The sequence below is a fragment of the Alexandromys fortis genome, unplaced genomic scaffold (assembly GCF_014885135.2).
Source record: "Alexandromys fortis isolate MF-2015 unplaced genomic scaffold, M_Fortis_MF-2015_v1.1 scaffold_143, whole genome shotgun sequence".
NCBI lineage: Eukaryota > Metazoa > Chordata > Mammalia > Rodentia > Cricetidae > Alexandromys > Alexandromys fortis.
In genome coordinates, this window is record NW_026068044.1 from 174,897 (window position 1) to 192,555 (window position 17,659).

The 17,659-nt window shown below is 49.4% G+C and overlaps 1 protein-coding gene across 2 annotated transcripts in view; it reads left to right on the forward strand.

Annotated features, from left to right (window-relative positions):
• Positions 1-17,659, forward strand: part of Emilin2 (elastin microfibril interfacer 2) — a 45,059-nt gene that overhangs the window by 21,206 nt on the left and 6,194 nt on the right. For both annotated transcript variants that reach the window (XM_050166233.1, XM_050166232.1), the window contains exons 3-4: positions 5,495-5,670; positions 11,492-13,384. In XM_050166233.1, coding sequence (XP_050022190.1) covers positions 5,495-5,670; positions 11,492-13,384 — 2,069 coding nt within the window. The remainder of the gene's footprint in view (positions 1-5,494; positions 5,671-11,491; positions 13,385-17,659) is intronic.

The window sequence follows — 17,659 nt, forward strand, 5'->3', positions numbered from 1 at the left end:
GAGGGCCTGGGAGTTGGTGTTCAGTGGTTACGTGCAGGGTTCCCATTTAGGAAGATAAGGGCTTGGAGGTGGACACCGTCAGTGTGCTAGGTGCCACGGAGTCACTCATGTAAAGATGGTTACAATGGGATGGGCAAGCTCAGGGGTGGAACATTTGCTGGGATGCATGATTCTCTGGGTTTGAGTCCCCAGGACTAATAAGTACAAGAAATTTAGCATCTTAACATTTACTTCAATATTCATGTCATATGCATTTTAGTGCAATTTTATTTCGAAAGCTGTGAACTGCTAGCTGGGTGGTGGGGAGTACACACCTCTAATCCCAGCACTCAGGAGGCAGAGGCAGGAGGATCTCTGAGTGTGAGGCCAGCTTGGTCTCCAGAGTGAGTTCCAGGACAGCCAGGGCTACACGGAGAAACCCTGTCTGAAAAAAAAAAAAAAAACCCAGAATCATTGGCTGAGACGTGGCTCGGTTTAGTAGGGTTTGCTTATCATGCACAAAGGCCCGAGTTCAGTTCACCAGCACCACACACAAAATTAGGCATGGTGGTGTATGTTTGTGATCCCAACACCGAGAAGGTCGAGGCTGGAGGGTTATTAGCAGTTTAAGGTCGTGCTCAGCTACTTAGTGAGATTCAGTGGAGTGAGGTCAAAGGGGAAAAAGCAATTACTGCCATAAGCGTTTCTTTTCTAGGACGCTCTGGGATGAGTCATTGTGTGTGGTTCCTTTCTCCATCCTCCCAGACTCACACCAGCCACCAGTACTGGACATAGTGAATAAAGCCAGCAAAGTTGGCTCCAGGTTTGGGAAGGTCGGTGAATGGAAAGGAAAGAATTTACTAGAAAGTGTGTTCTCTGGAAAAGTCCCAGGCTGAAGTGTAGTCCCGTGGGGTGCTGGGCTTTTGATCTATGCCATGTTTTAGTAAATAAAATATAGGTAAACGTCAAATGCACCGTGTGGATGGTCCCTTAACAGCAGCCAGTGGTCCTCTTCCAGAAGCTTTCTGTTTGTGTCTACATGGTGTGTTGTACATGCTGTCTGCCCACGAGCCTCCTGGGCTCAGAAAGGATGGTTTGATGGGATCAGAGATCAAGGTCTAAGGGATGAACTGCAACTCCACGCACAATCTCGCTTATTTCTACCACAGCAAGCTCTGTCTGGTGGGTTTTCTGTGCTAACATTTATGCTGTTGGGTACTTGAAAGGTGGCTGTTGGAATTAAATATTTCATTTAGTGTAACTTAAGTAGCTTGGTGCGGCTGGTGGGCACCTTGGACAGCAGCCCGGGGGCATCCTTGGGTGTGTGGCCCCTGTGGTTCATACTGAGCCCAGAGGCAGGCTGCTCCATTTAACTCCAAGAAGACTGAAGAAGTCTCGCTGCTTAGACCAGAGGAAATGATGATCACACAAACTTTGACAAACATACTACTTTTGTTTGATTAATCAACTATTGATCGAATCAGTGGTTAACAATTGTTAACTGACTTCCTGCAATAGGACACTCTGCGTTTAGGAATGATGATTTAGACAGTGAGATACTATTCAGCCTTGAAAAGAAGTGCTCAGCTCCGTCACAGACTGCCCGCCTGTCATAAGGAAATCTGTCAAGCCACAAAAAGCCAGGAGGAACTAGAAACGGCCTTCATTGCAAAAGGAGGCAGCCTGCGAAGCCCAGAACCCTGTGGTTACAGCTATGAGACATTCCGGCAAAACGAGGGAGAAAGTATAAAGACCAGGGTTCCTCTGGGGAGGTGGAAGAGGAAGGATAAGTAGCCAGGGGACTTTTAGGGTAGTAAAACTGCACTATGAGACACTGCGTGGTGGCTACAGGCCACTATGTGTTTGCTCCAGCCCACAAATGCACAGTGAGTGCCAAGTGAGAACCCCAGTGTGAACCAGGGGCTGCGTGGAGAACCGGAGGCTGGGGTGTTGGCAGTGTATGTGTGTGCCTAGTGTGAACAAGGGGCTGCGGTGATGGTGGTATGTGTGTACCCAGTGTGAACCAGGGACTATGGTGATGGCAGTGTGTGTGTGTGTGTGTGCCTAGTGTGTACCAAGGGCTGGGGTGATGGTAGTATGTGTATTCCCAGTGTGAACCAGGAGCTGCAGTGGTGTTGGCGGTGTGTGTCCAGTGTGAACCATGGGCTGGGGTGGTGGTAGTGTGTATATGCCCAGTGTGAACCAGGGGCTGGGGTGTTGAAACCCCAGTGTGAACCAGGAGCTGGGGTGGTGGTGGTATGTGTGTGTGCCCAGTGTGAACCAGGGGCTGGGGTGGTGGTGGTGGTGGCTGTGTGCCCAGTGTGAACCAGGAGCTGGGGTGGTGGTGTGTGTTTCTGCAGGTTCTTTAACTGAAACAAATGTCTGCCTCAGTTGTAGACATGGCTCCTTCATACATACAGGGTGCTGACATGGCCCCAACTGAGCGAGACTGGGAGGGGAAGCCAGGCTGTGACCCGAGTTAGCCCAGCAGCCTTGTGCTCACTGCCTTGACTGTCCCTTGGCTGTTTCCTTGGCGTGGTTGCCCTACCCTGGGGATGTTAGCTAGCTGTCTTGTCAGCAGTTTGTGAGCTCTTCCCATTGTAAGCACAGCTGTCGCGTGGGGACACCAAACCATTCGAGCTCTGCTTCACTGCCTAGTGCTCAAGGGCCCGGCTACCAAGGAGGTGGGTGGGTTTCCTGAAGGAGGAGATGGAGCCTGGGTCTGGGGCTCCCAAACTCAGCTGCCTTCATCTCTGCTCAGGGAGTTCTGAAATGTACATGAGGTAAAGGCCTTGACTACTCTTGTCCGGTGCGTGGGAAGAAATGCGCCTTCATGCCAGCAAGTAATTCTGTTGCTAAGTCACACCCCTAAAAGTTTGTAAAAGTCTGCACTTTTCCTGTGTGCTGAGGGCTCCTGGATATTGTAGTGGCTCCTCCCAGCCTCTGGAGCCTCTTATGTTAGTGAGAACCCCACTTCAGCTGAGAAAAGTACAACAGGTTTATGGAGTTGGCTGATCCTCTGTTGTGTTGTGCCCCTGAAGCCCCTCACCCAGACCTAGGGACCCTCTACCAAGGCCCAGGGTCACCTAGGCACCTGTCACTTAATGTAGAGAAAAAGTCCCCTGTGGTTTCCTGCGTCTTAAGGTGGCTGCCTGACCCTTTCCAGTTGCTGCCGCCTGATGCAGTGACCTCCTGTTCACAGCTTGAGCTGTTTTCAAGCAGTCAACCTGAAGGGCACCACCAGACCCTTGCCACGGACTAACTGGGGCCAGGTGGGTGTGGATCATGCAGTCAGAGCTGGGTGGGAACTCAGGACTCTGCTGAGCGATGGTGAGCCCCACCCTTCCTTTATGTGAGCCTGCAGGAGAGCAAGCCCTTCCTCACCCTCCAGCTCCTGGCTCAGGGAAGGCTCTAGGGCAGAAGGTGGGATGCAGCCTACCAAACTCCTCTCCTCAGAGGGCTGTAGTCAGTTCTGCTGGGTGCAGCCGTATCTGGAGAGTTTTCTGCAGACTGTCATCTCCTGGCAGACCCCCACACAAACACATTTTCACATTCCATTCGAATGCTCAGAGGAGCAGAGTCTCTTCTGAGGTTACACATTCTTCTAGCGTGATGCTCTGCTTGAGTATGTGAGATGTGCAGGGCAATTGTCCCTCTGTGGGCAGGGATTCCAGGAGTGTGAGGGTAGGAGGGAGCCCACGACTGGCGTCTACCTGGACTGGAGAAGATGCTCAAGCATGCGTCTGCTGTGCGGGGAGTTCAGATGCTTCCTCCCAGGGATTTAGCGCTCTCTGGACTATTTCCATGTGGAGCCCTGCTTTGAGCTGAGAATCTGCCAGAGAGTGACGGACTGGATGCTAATGCATGCTGGGAGACTGTGTGTGGCACAGAAGGACCCAGAAGTTTCCATTCTAACCACTGAGAATGAACTTGGGCAGCTCACTTTACCTCTCAAATCTCTGGGGTTTTTTTTTTTTTTTTTGCTTGTGATAGAGGGTAAAAATAAGTATTTTTTTTAATTAAAAAAGAGCCAATGTGATTCTTTTTTAATGCCTAAGACTATGTTTATCTTTCTCCCTTTTGGAATATGTATGTATGAGTGTGTGTTTGTATATGTGAGTGTGAGTGTGTATGTGTCTCTGTGTGTGAGTGAGCATGTGGGAGAGTGTATGTGTCTCTGTGTGCATGTATGTGAGTGTGTATGAGAGTATGAGTGTGTGTCTGTGTGTGATACATATGTGTATGTCTGTGTTGTATGTCTACATGTGTGAGTATACTGTGTGGTATATGTATTTATGGTATATATGCATGTGTGAGTGTATGTGTGTGTGAGTGAAAATGTCTGTGTGATTGTATTGAGATGTGTGTGTTAGTATATGTCAGTGTATATTAGATATATGTGTGTTTGAGCATATATATATGAATGAGTCTCTGTGTGTATGCATGTGTTCTTATATGTGTGCATGAGCATGTATACGTGTGTGTGTGTACATACATGTGGATGTCAAAGGGAGAACTGCTGAGTTGTTTGTTCTCTTCCTCCCTGTGGATCCCTGAGGTGACACTCGGTCACACTCAGTGGCAGGTGCCTTTATTCATTGAACCATGTCTTTGGCCCAACCAATGACACCCTGAAGAGCCTGGGAAAGAATCTGCCTGCTCTGAGCTGTCACCCCCACTGCCCATCATGAGCATCCTTGGTTTTGCTTTTGCTTTAGTTTCCCAGGCTTCCTCTTTGATTTTCCCTGGAGAGATTTTCTCAGGAGAATCTCAAAATGCGTCCACTCAAGACCCACCTCCGGCCCATTCCAGGCTGCCTCTTAGGTGCAGCCGTGTGGCCACATTCCTTGGGTGGTTGTGACAGTGGAGGTGAGGACTACAGCCCAGGGAAGCGGGACAGCTGAGCAGAAGCCTTCATGGTGGCTCAGTGTTGAGATTCTCACTCTCGGGGAAGATGGAAGACTGTCCCCTAGGACCATAACTGAGTGCACGGCTCCCAAGCTGGTGCTTAACCTGGAGTTGCTTGGCTGACTGAGGCCCAGCAACCCCGAGACACAAGTGTTCATTCCGAGGTCCCCACAGCAGCCCGTTTCTCTCTGGAAACTGGCCCCCAGAGAAGTCCTGCTGCTGGCGCTAGTGTGGAAAGGGAAAGTGAGGAGGGGCGAGGGAAGATGGCCCCAGGCCAGAAACCGGAAGCAGGGTTGAGTGTGGGCGGGCTTTCCTGCGTGGTTGGGCTTTTTGTCTGTGATGTGAGCAGAAGCCTGGCTGAATCCCTTGTCTCTGGCCCTCATGTGCGCCAAGCAGTTTCTTTATTGCTCAATGACCTTCCTCCATCACCCACCTCCTCCAGCTAGGCCCCACCTAAGGCAGGCTTTCTGAACCACACTAAATGGTACTGCCATTTAAAACAGAACCCGTGTAGGACACGCCACATCATCGCGAGGTCCAGCAGGGGAGGGCTGGAGACGCTCCTATAGCCGTCACTAACATGAGACCCCGTCCTCTCTGTCTGCAGGTATCGGGTGAACTTCAGGCCCAGATTCGTCACGAGGTACAAGACAGTGACACAGTTGGAATGGAGATGCTGTCCTGGCTTTAGAGGGGCAGACTGCCAAGAAAGTCCCAAAGACCCCCTGAAGACCCCCCGGCCCCCACCTCCTCGACCAAGAAACAACCTGAAGAAAGCCACAGGTAATGTCTCATTGGTGCCCTGTTGTATGTGGTCACCTTTGATGTTGCTGGTGTGAATGGCAGGGTCTGTGACGGACCATTGAACGAAGGTGTCTGAAGGAGCAGGGGCAGTAGGGTGGGACACTTCTTTGCAAATAAATTGCTTCCTTAGGGCCACTTGTCAAACACTTCCTGTATTCTTGTCTAAATCTAAAGAAGTTAAGATCCTGTTTTTAAAGTAGGTAGATTAGCCAGGCCACGAGGATCATGGACAGTCTGGGGCCAGCCTGGGCTACACAGTGAGATTCTGTCTCAATAAACAAATGAATCAAAATGAATAAAATAAAATAGACTGATCCCTCTCTGTCTGGATGAGCTGTTTGCAAAGCTGAGATAAAGTCAGAATTCTCATGTGCCCGAGTTCTCTCACGTGTCAGGATTCTCTCTATGTTGCTTGCCTTAAAGCATAAGAAAGACAGGATAAACTTCTATGGGTAACTGTTTTCCTTTTTTTTGCTGTGTATGACTTTATTTCCCCCTCTTTTTAATTTCAAAGAAATGAGACCAATTCTCTCCTGTGAAATTAAATGTTTAAATCGCTGTTGGGTTTTATTTTTCCCATGAGATGTTTTCACATTTTAAAATTGTAATTTGTCAAAATATCTTTTGTAAAGTAGTTTGTTAAGTAAATTTCATTACCAAAACAATGTACATAAATTAGGGAGTAGTTATAAAACATAGGGAAATATGTTTTTTGACTTTATGTTTTTTTTTTTTTAGACAGGGTTTCTGTGAGTAGCCCTAGCTGTCCTGGAACTTGCTCTGTAGACCAGGCTAGCCTGAACTCGCCTGCCTGCCTCTGCCTCCCAAGTCCTGGGATTAAAAATATGTGCCACCACACATTTCTTTTGTTGTTTTTTAACCTTAAATAGTACATTTTTAGAGATTGAATGTGCTCAAGATACACAAGGCAATGAATGACCGCATCTAGCATAGAACACGGAGTGGTGGCTGCATTAAGTTAGTACCCTAATCACCCATGCTGTACGTTAGAGCCCTGGAATGTAGTCATGTTAATAACCAAAATGGAGTGCCTTTGGTCAACACCTCTCCGCGTCCCCCAACCCCAGCCCCCGGTACTCACCACTCCTGTGCCTGTGAGTTTGACTATTTAGAGCCCACGCAGAGGGTCAGTCCCATGTGTTTTCTTTTCTGTGCCTGGGTTACAGTACCCTCCTGCAATACCATCTAGGTTACCTGCCACATGGGGCTAGACTTTCTTTATTCTTTGTTTAATGTTTGTGTGTGTGTGTGTGTGTGTGTGTGTATGAGAGAGAGAGAGAATCTGTCTGTCTGTCTGTCTGTCTGTCTCCATGTGTGTTGTACATGTTTAAAGAGGCCAGAGAAGGCATAGGATCTCTTGGTTGTGAGTTGGAGATATTTGTGAACTGTCCTTTGTGGGAGCTGGGAACTGAACTCGGGTCCTCTCTGTTCTTAACCTCTAAGTCATCTCTCTCCAGCTCTGTATCCGTATCTGAACATCGTTACTATGGTAGCTGAATTTCAATGAGAGGCCTATTGTGGAATTTCATGCCTGTAATCTCAGCATGTGGGAGGCAGAGGCACAAGGACTGTGAGTTCAAGGACCCTGTCTAAAACAACGCCTGCCCGGGAAATATTTCTTGACCTTCTTTTTCTGGCGGGCTGGATATCGGCTACCTGGGGAAGCATAACACCAGGAAGACACAGTTTCCAGCTCATTTGAGATAGTGTTAGGCCGTCATGGCAGGGCCTGTGAGGGACACTCTGGGTGATGGGAAATAAGGGCCTGCTGAATCCTGACCATTTGTCTAGGGTCAGGTTCTATTTATCAAAGTTTAAACATATGTGTAGCTTCACAAATCAGTCGGTTTTATGAGGACTAGAGGCAAGGAGAGTGATGACATTTTTCACTGCCTCAGAGGTAATTTCCTGTCCATGCTTTTTGTTTTTCTTCCTGTGCTAAGGCCTGAACCCAGGGCCTTGGTGGTGGGAGGCAGGTGCTCTACTCCTGAGCCGTGTCTCTGGCTCGTGTGAGCACTCGCTGAGTCTAGGATTTACCTCCTTATCTGGTGTCTTCTCCTTATGGGAGGTGAAGTTGCCACTCCCTTTTGTCCACGGCACAGCTGTGTTTTCCAGTTACACCATGTGGCTTGCACCATTAACATTCACGGTATATGATGTAGTAACCACGTAGAATTTTATATCTCTGCCCTACAGTGCACTATGGATTCCTTAGAGTTAGTGATTGCATGTCTTTCTCCTTTGCTTGGTTTTCGATGCTCTTATCCCTCCTACATCATCCCAAACTCTTCTCTGGTTATCTTTATGTCTTCTGCTCCGTCAGGCACAGCAACAGATACCCTGGCTGAAGAGATTCTTCAGGAATCTTCTCACCTACCCCACTGTGACCAGTCCTCCTCTTTCTGTCACCCTGGGGTTGGAACTCTCCTCTCTGAGCTGGAATCTGGTTCATTTCTTCATCTGGCTTGAACACAGCCACCAGTTGCCGCTTTTTTTTTTCTTTCTTTTTCCCCTTTGAGATAAGGTCTCAGATAGCCCAGGCTAGCCTCAAACTTGCTGTGCAGCTAAGAATAGCCTCGAACCTCTGGTCCTCCTATGTCTGCCTCCCAAGGGTTTACAGCCTCAAGCCAGGTGTTGCAAATAAGCCCAGGGCTTTGTTGCATACAAGGCAAGCAGTCTACCGCTGAGCTACAAATATCCCTACCCTCCAGTATGTCCATGAAGAGATTATATGGGGGTGAACTTTCGTTTTACATATATGTAACATATGTGTATTTGTGTGTATGTGTGTGTGTGTGTATTTGCAGGGGTGGAGGCACATAATATTTTTTCTCAGAATTTTTAAGACAGTGATTAGTTTCCCTGTGGGTTTCGATATTACTGTTACCCAGTCTGAAAATTCTTGATTCCAAATTTTATATGCTTTGGGGGTGGTCATTGTCCCTCCCTTTTTAATTGCCGTATTGATGGGATGTTACACAAAAGGGAAGAGAATGTTTATTTCCTAGCCGCTCACTAGAAGGCGAAGCACACTTGCGACCCAACACTTGGACGGCTTCAAGAGAAGCGTTGGAAGTTTTTTTTTTTTTAAACATTCATTTATTTATTTATTATATATACAATATTCTGTCTGTCTGTATGCCTGCAGGCCGGAAGAGGGCACCAGACCCTATTACAGATGGTTGTTAGCCACCATGTGGTTGCTGGGAATTGAACTCAGGACCTTTGGAAGAGCAGGCAATGCTCTTAACCTCTGAGCCATCTCTCCAGCCCAGAAGCATTGGAAGTTTGAGGCCAGTGTGGTTTACACAGTGGGCCCATGTCTCGAGAACAAATGCTTGCTTCTCACTTTGTGTCATTCATTTCCTGGCTTTAGGGAGTACAGTACGTATGTGAAGCATTAATCTAATTCATCTTAATCTATAAAAACCAGGAGCCAGATATCGGGGCAAAGACCTGGACGGTCAGAGAACCAGGAGCAGTTGCTGGTTGCTCCTTTTCCCTTCCTGCATCCAAGAAAAAAAAGCCCGAGATCCCGGCTACTCCCCTCCCCATCACTCCCTGTTTCCATCTCTGGAGTGCTGGGATTAAAGGCATGTGCCACCACTGCCTGGCCTCTATGGTTAACTAGTGCCTTGCTCCGCCCTCTGGTCTCCAGGCAAGCTTCATTTGTCAGAACACAAACAAAACGTCACACAAGTATAACTCCTGAAAGATTGCTTTTTTTTTTTTTTTTTTTTGGTGGAGGCAGGGTTTGAGACAGGGTCTCGCTGTGATCAATTGGCTGATCTGGAACTTCCTATATAGACCAGGCTGGCTTAGAATTCAGAGTTCTCTTGCTTCTGCCTCTCAGTGCTGAGATGCTAAGTGTGCACCGCCATACCCAGATGCCCTTGTGTCTTATTTTGTTTCGTTTCCTTTGCTCAAAAACAGTGTTTAGTTTAGTGATTCTGAAGATTAGTTCCCCCCCATTTTTAATTGAACTTCTTTATTGATTCTTTGAAAGTTTCACATAATGCGCCCCGATTCCGTTCACCTCCTGGTCCCCCATATCTTTCCCTCACCCCTGTAGCACCTCCCCCAAAGGGAGCAAAACAGAGCAAGCAAGGAAACAGAAACAAGAGCAAAACAAAATGAACCTCTTCTTCATCTTTCCTGCCTCTCCAGCACCTCTCCATTCGTCCTGGTGCCATTGGGGACCTCCGTGTGTCACACAATCAGTTTTACTAGCAAATGTTCATGCAATGAGTCACTGGTCTGGTTCAGGGCCTCTGGTTTCTGAAACCATCACTGGATTCTCACCAGAACTCCTCTGGGATGCCCCGTGGCTGCCCCTGGGTCATGAAGATCCTGTAGATACCGTTCTACAGGACCGGTCCCTTCACGACCTCCAAATGGGGTCGTCGTTAGGGTGGGCCAACTCAAGACCAGGGTGTGGACCTGGTGGCAGTTGAACTGGTCAGTCCGGGTCCCACGGCCACCCAGCTCAGGCGAGGGGGCAGAGTCAGCTGCCCTACACCTTTGCCCCTCAGCTTTGGTTCACCTTGGCCTGTGGTGAGGGATGGGGCCGTCTCTCCCTAGTATAGGGGCCAGCTCTTTTTCTAGTGTCTTAAGATAGAATAAAAATTCCAATGTGTTCTTCATAGTTTTCTGCAGGAAAGCACTTGCTTAGGAGTTTGGAGATTGGGTTTTAAGTCTTGTTTTCCTGCTAAGTGGATTTTAATAACTAAAAGCTGCTTGCTGTTGCGAGACAAGAGACGAGACGAGATAAGGAACATGAAGCCAAAATGCCCACCGTGCTCTGGATTCCAGGGTCTTTCGTTGCTAGGCACACATGCATTGTACGTGGTTGCGTCCTTGTTGTTTGGCTGCTCCCTTTCCGTGCCAGTGAGAACCTTGTCTAGAGTTCCTCTTCCGCCTCCTCTGCTGCCATCCAGGGTGTGGCCGCTTTGCTTCTCACTCTTTACCCCGTTGCCAGGGGTTTCTGGAGCGTCTGCCTTTTTAACTTCCTGCTTTCTCTATCGACGTCATCCGATTTCTAACTTAGTGCCCTCTCTCTTGACGATGTCATCGCACTTCGGGATTCATTACTGTGGCTATTATTCGTCTTTCGGGTTGTTTTCCTGGGTTCTTTTTCTCAGAGTAAGATTATTAGATGTTTATATACTTCTATCTCTCTTTTTCTTTTCATTTTTCCTCCTTTTTTTTGTGCTGGGGATTGAACCTAAGACTTCACACATGCTAGGAAAACATCTCTTTTTGCATTTAGTATCTATTATCTTCATAACAAGGGCAAACAAGACCCTTTTAGCATAAGGATGCTAAGCAAAGAGAAGAGAAGATTTCTGGAGGTGTTTTGAGGAAACCTCAACTATGGGATGTTGGTGCCCACATGTTGGATCTCTCTGGCGTGCTTTGTGGCATCTTATCACCAGCTGTCTGCAGTGGGGTGGCTACAGCTCACTGGGCGTGATACAGTCACATGACACAGTAGGTGATATGATATGATATGATATGATATGGTGGCATCAGGGTGACAGACATCACGGATTATCTTGCTTCCTGTGCGTACTTTTCAGCAGAGGAGGGCAGTGTAGCTCCCAGAGTTAGACACAAGCAGTAAATAGCAAAACCAGAGTAGAAAGGAGGTCTGCTTGACTCCGAACCCGTTCTCTGCTCCAGAAGTGCTTGGAGTCAGGGAGGCTACCACGGAAGCCTTCAGGATCTCCTCCAGGCACCTTGCAGAAACTGGCCATTCAAGTCCTGCTCTTTCTTTCAGATACTGATCCAAGCCACGTGTCACAGCCTAAGGAAACTCTGTCGCCAACGGATACAGCAGAACTGGACCAGGCAGCAGATCCAAAGCAAGTTCCTCCGGAACTTAAGCAAACCAAAGTCCAGGTGCTGGAGGAGAAGGTTGTGCGGCTCACCAGGATGGTGCTGGACCTCCAGTCCTCCATGGCAGGGCTGAAGGAGAACCTCAGACACACCATCCAAGATGATGGCAGCAAAGGGCCAGCCCCGTGGCTCCCACAGCCAACCCCTGACGGCGCCTTTGCCGGAGACGCAGAGCCGAGCCAGCTGCCGGGCCTCCTCAGCAGCAAGGACTCTGGCATGAAGGACATCAAGTCTGAGCTGGCTGAAGTCAAAGACACACTGAAGACCAAGAGCGATAAGCTGGAGGAGCTAGACGGGAAAGTAAAGGGCTACGAAGGGCAGCTCAAGCAGCTGCAGGAGGCGGCCCAGGGCCCCACGGTCACCATGACAACCAATGAGCTGTACCAGGCCTACGTGGACAGCAAGATAGATGCCCTGAAGGAAGAGCTCATGGAAGGCATGGACCGGAAGCTGGCCGACCTGAAGAACACGTGCGAGTACAAGCTGGTGGGCCTGCAGCAGCAGTGTGATGACTACGGCAGCAGCTACCTGGGGGTGGTAGACCTGATTGCGGAGAAGGAGGCGGGCCTGAAAAAAGACATCGCAGACCTTCGAGCCCGGCTGCCGGACCCCTCAGCCCAACCGAGGTGCTGTGACAGTCAAAAGAATGGTGACTTTGGCCAACAGATCAAGACACTAGATCAGAAAATCGAGAGAGTCGCTGAGGCCACCAGGATGCTGAATGGGCGGCTGGACAATGAGTTTGACCGCCTCTCCGGTCCGGAATCAGATGTGGACTTCGATGCAAGATGGACCGAGCTGGACGCGAGGATCAACGTGACAGAGAAGAACGCAGAAGAGCATTGCTTTTACATCGAGGAGACCCTTCGGGGGGCCATCAGTGGTGAGGTAGGTGACTTGCGGCAGCTTCTCAATCAGAAGATTCACTCCCTGGAGGACCGTCTGGGGATCGTTCTGCAGGTGGCCAACGGCTCAGATGTGGAGTTGACACCAGCGGACCCTGCCTCGCCAGGGCAGCCAGGGGCAGGGAATGCGCAGGTCCTCATGGAGCTGAGTCGCCTGAAGGACAAAGTTCAAGTGGTTGAGGATATCTGTCTGCAGAGCTTGCCTCATGGCATAGATGGCAGTTTGCCGAGCGGAGAGGACCTCACACACGTCAGCCTGAGCCTTTTGGAATCCCTCAACGATACGATGTACAGGAAGTTCCAAGAAACAGGTCGCAGCATTCAAAAACTTCGAGAGGACTTCCGCTCTCTCCACTCTCAGCTGAATGGCTCGGAATGCAAGGGGACTTGTTCGCAGAGCAGAATGAGTGACAGCAGAGCCGGTGACAGTGCCGAAGCAAGTGGGTTCACCAAGACGGGGGAGCAAGAGAGGACAGCGGGGACCGTCCCGTCTCCTGGTGCCCCGTGCTGCGGCCAGCTGGAGGAACGCTGGCAGAGGCTGCAGAGCCGAGTGCTGGCCGAGCTGGACAGCTGCAAGGAGAGTGCTCACGGGGTTCAGAGTGGGGTGTCTGCGGTCGAGGGCAGAGTGTCTCAGCTGGAGCAGACGTGCAGCCGGCTGGATGCCATCTCCGGGGGTCTGCAGAGGATCAAGGAAGGGCTGGGCAAGCACGTGAGCAGTCTGTGGAACTGCGTCCGGCAGATGAACGGGACGCTCAGGTCACACTCCAGAGACATCTCTGGGCTCAAGAACTCCGTGCAGCAATTCTACAGCCACGTTTTCCAGATATCTACAGACTTGCAAGATCTGGTGAAGTTCCAGCCATCAGCAAGTAAGTGGATTGGCAGCCCCATTCCGGTAATGCGCATGCGGCTCGTGGCAGAGCTGTGCCAGCCTTTCAGACGGTTGGAGGTGAGGGGAGAGTTCATGGTAGTCAAGCAGACATGCTCTGGATTTTGTCTGTAGGTGTTCATTTGTAGATAAGGAGTCACAGGGTCCAGCAGGGCTGGAAACTGGCCACGGTTCCCAGGCTCGATTATCTGGGGACACAGCCCCACCTCAGATCTCAGCCGCTGCGTCTCTGGAATGTAGAGTTAAGATGGTGAGTCCTGTGTGCTCACGGGGCAATTGTCCCTTGTGGTCGAAATGCTGTCTGGTCTGTGCTTTACAATAACAGATGCAGCCAGATATTTCCAGTTAATTAGCAGTGCTGGGCAGCGTGGGAATCTGTGTCCGTCCTGAGGCTCTTCTCTGCAGAGCTGGAAACTAAACCCTGGAGACAGCGTGGTTTCACACACCATCCTCCTGACTGGGGCCATGCTGTGAATACAGACCGTGTGAGCTTGGGAGAATCTGGGATTGAGAGCAGCCAAAAATTAAAGAGTAGTATTCTGTGACCTCCAGAACCCTCAGACCCAGGAATCCTGGAACCTGGAGTGACTCTGGGGCTAAGGTTGAAGTCACACAAACAGTTAAAAGGTAACAGGACATTTACCGAGCAGGACAGCAGACGAGGCGCTCCGTGAGGGGTGCAGAGATCACAGGTCCCACCCTCGGTAACACGACTCAGGTCCACGGAGAGAACACACAGCCTGCGCGCAGTGCAGGGGGTTAAAGTTCAGGGCCGTGCAGAGATCTAGCTCTCCGCTCACACACTCTCGCGCACCCCTCAAACATAGCAGATGCTGGCTTCACAGGCGGCAAGTGTGAACCAAAGTCTGGTGGAGAACCGGACAAAGAGGATCATGGGAACTGGCCATTCCCCAGCCTCCCAGAGGAATTTGCAAGGGAAGAAGCTCCAGAGACCCTCTAAGCTTAAGCAATTACTGAATCAGGTTGAGAGAGATGGTGAGCCGTGAGGTAAGAGGATGAGAGAAACTTCCAGAAGAATGTGAACAGATAATTAAGGAGTGGATGAAATTGAAAAGGCAGGAAGAAAAGGCATTTGTGGGAAGACTTTGGGGTGAAAGGGTGCTTTATTTTTTGCCCTGTAATCTCCTACCCTGATCTTGGTGGTAGTTATTTTCTGTTAGTCCCGGATCGGGGGCTTGCACAGGGCTCAGCTGCTCTCCTGTCTAACGTCAGCCTGACTCAGTTACTCTATGTTGTGCTTGGCAGGAAGGTTTACATTCACGTGGGCCCCAGACCTGGGGTCCTGGTGATCCCCCATGTGTGTCCTTCCCTGTGTGTCCGTATGGGCTTCTCATACCCTGCTCCTCTCAAGTAGCCTGACTTATACACGTGGCACTGGCTTCGAGAGGGAAAGCAGAGCTGTGGTCTCACCGGTGGGACTAAGTTAACCTGGAATCACTTCCGCCATATTCATTCCGCTGATCACAGCAGACCAGCCCTGGAAGGGTAACATGGTTGCCGTATTGGGAGACAAGGGATTCTCATGGCGAGTTACTTCTCCCACGGTGAGAACCAGCCCAGAGGAGGGCTGAGGACCTGCACAAAGATCATAACCTGGGTGTAGGTCAGGAATGTAAACTCCTGTTTCTAAACAGTTCATTGTTAGCTCGCAGATCATATTCTTGTGAGATGCCATGCAGCAGGCTGAATTACCCATCAGGCCTCTGCTGGGTCTTCTGTATCCCATTAAGGCATGTGCTCTATCCTGGGGCTTAGGAGGGATTTGTAAGAGTGTATGCAATACATATATTGTGTGTTCATTCATATATATATATATATACATACACACACACACACGCACAAACACACACACTGGGATTCTGATGGGTACCCAACTTCTAAAAGATGAACAGCATAATAATTAATAATAATAAGTCACAGATGTGTATTGCCACACCTGATTTAGTAGTTTATTTAGCAGATCTGTCTGAAGCCATGTCCTGCCTCAGTCAACACAGGTCTGATGCTCTAGGTCTAGAATCTAGAGGAAAAGACGGAGAACAGCCACGCTAGTGAAGGTCCACCTTTAGTTAGCAATCAGAAGCTTGAGGAGAGATGAAACATAATAGATAATGGTAGGCAAGAATTTGTTTCAGCTGCATGGCCAGGGAGGGCTGCAGCGTGGGAGACGACATTTGAGATATAAACAGGTTGAGGACATAAACCCCTCAGCAACCTGTGCAGGAGAATGGTCCAGGCAGAGAGAATGGTGCGATTCTGGGATGCCCTGGGACAGGGATGGATTTGTTCTTTTGAAAAACTAAGTTTGGCCAAGAATATCAGCAAGACAGAAAGTGAGAGGCTGCGGGATGAAAGAGGGGAGACTGTTTATGCCCACTACATAGCTAAAATCAGGGTCTTGAAGTACTAGGAAGAGCAACTAGGAGGGCTGGAGAGATGGCTCAGAGGTTAAGAGAACTCACTGCCGTTCTGGAGGTCCTGAGTTCAATTCCCAGCAACCATATGATGGCTCACACCCATCTATAATGAGATCTGGTGCCCAGAACACTATATACATATTAAATAAAAATAAATAAATAATAGCAACTAGGAGATGTTGGTTCTCTCCCAGGTTTGAAATCCCAGCCTACCCGTACTGAAGCTCTATGACTTTGGGTGGGTCGTTAGCACCCTGGACACTTACCCCCTTTCTATCTGTGAGTTGGAAATCAGTTTTAATGGTTTTAGCATGGATTGTATAGCACTTGGTAATTGGCAAACAACCCCCCCTCCCCATTTTAATTCATTCTTAACCAAATGTGTGTAGATTCTGTTCCTGGCTGAGTTGTCTCCCATTTTCATCCTGCATTGTGGCCCTCCCCGAAACCCAGAGGAGAATGAAGCCTGGGATGGGTCAGACCCTTCCAGCCAAGCTGCAGAGAGCTGCAGGGTGATGCTTCTCTTTCCTTTCTTTTCTACATTAAGGGCTAAACAGAGAGTATAGAGCCTAGACAGCTCCTGCCAGAACCCACATCACATCCTAAGACCCTTGTTGACTGCAAGCTGTTCCTGCTGAACACACGGCGAGTTGGTCAAGCCCTTCGTTCTCTGTGCACCAAGACCTTCAGGTTGGGGTGTAGGTCTGAGTCCCCGTGTTCCTAGCTCTCATTTTCTCACTGCTGGTCCTTGAAGCCACATTTCAAACACCTCTGCTTTCTTTTCCTCAATCCCATCATTCCACCCTCCTCAAGTTGTGGCTAGTCACCTGCATCCCCTCCAGCAGAAGCATGGTACCCAGTGTTAACCCTCCCAGGAAGCATGAAAGCCAGAGTCTGTCTTCCTGCCCGGGACCTCTCACATGAGGCCGACAGAGAGTGGGTTTGCAGGACCAACCAGTCTCTTGCTGAGGTTGACTCTCCAGGAACCAGCACGTCCCCTGGGTGCGTTTCTGGTTCCATGCTTCCAAGAGAATAGTTCAGACCGTGTGACAATTGCCGGTGAGATCCGAGCAGGCCTTTCACACGCCCACCGGCTGCATGCGGTGCACCAGCCTCCTGTCTCGCTGTCAGTAGCTGGGCCCTTGGGCTGCGGGGCTCCAGAGCCCATGTTTTGAGCTAAGGCCACGGTTTATCCCACTTGAGGATGCAGCAGTAGATGCTTCCCCAGGACTCGGGCCCTACTGCGTGGGCACATCTCATGGTCAGCACTTAGCACTCCGCGGTGTCATAGCTTGATGGGTTTGTTTTACATTTTATTTTTAAATCTTAATTATTAAGACGGGGGGAGGAAGGAGAAAGAGTATGTGTGCATGTGCCATAGCATGCCTGCGCCATAGCATGTGTGCCATAGCATACATGTACCATAGCATATATGTGCCATAGCATACATGTACCATAGCATACATGTGCCATAGCATACATGTACCATAGCATACAGGTGACATAGCATACATGTACCACAGCATACATGTACCACAGCATACATGTACCACAGCATACATGTACCATAGCATACATGTGACATAGCATATATGTGCCATAGCATACATGTGCCATAACATGCATGTGCCATAGCATGTATGTACCATAGCATATATGTACCATAACATACATGTGCCGTAGCATACATGTACCAGAGCATATATGTGCCAGAGCATATATGTGACATAGCATACATGTGACATAGCATACATGTGACATAGCATATATGTGCTATAGCATGTGTGTGCCATAGCATACATGTACCATAGCATACA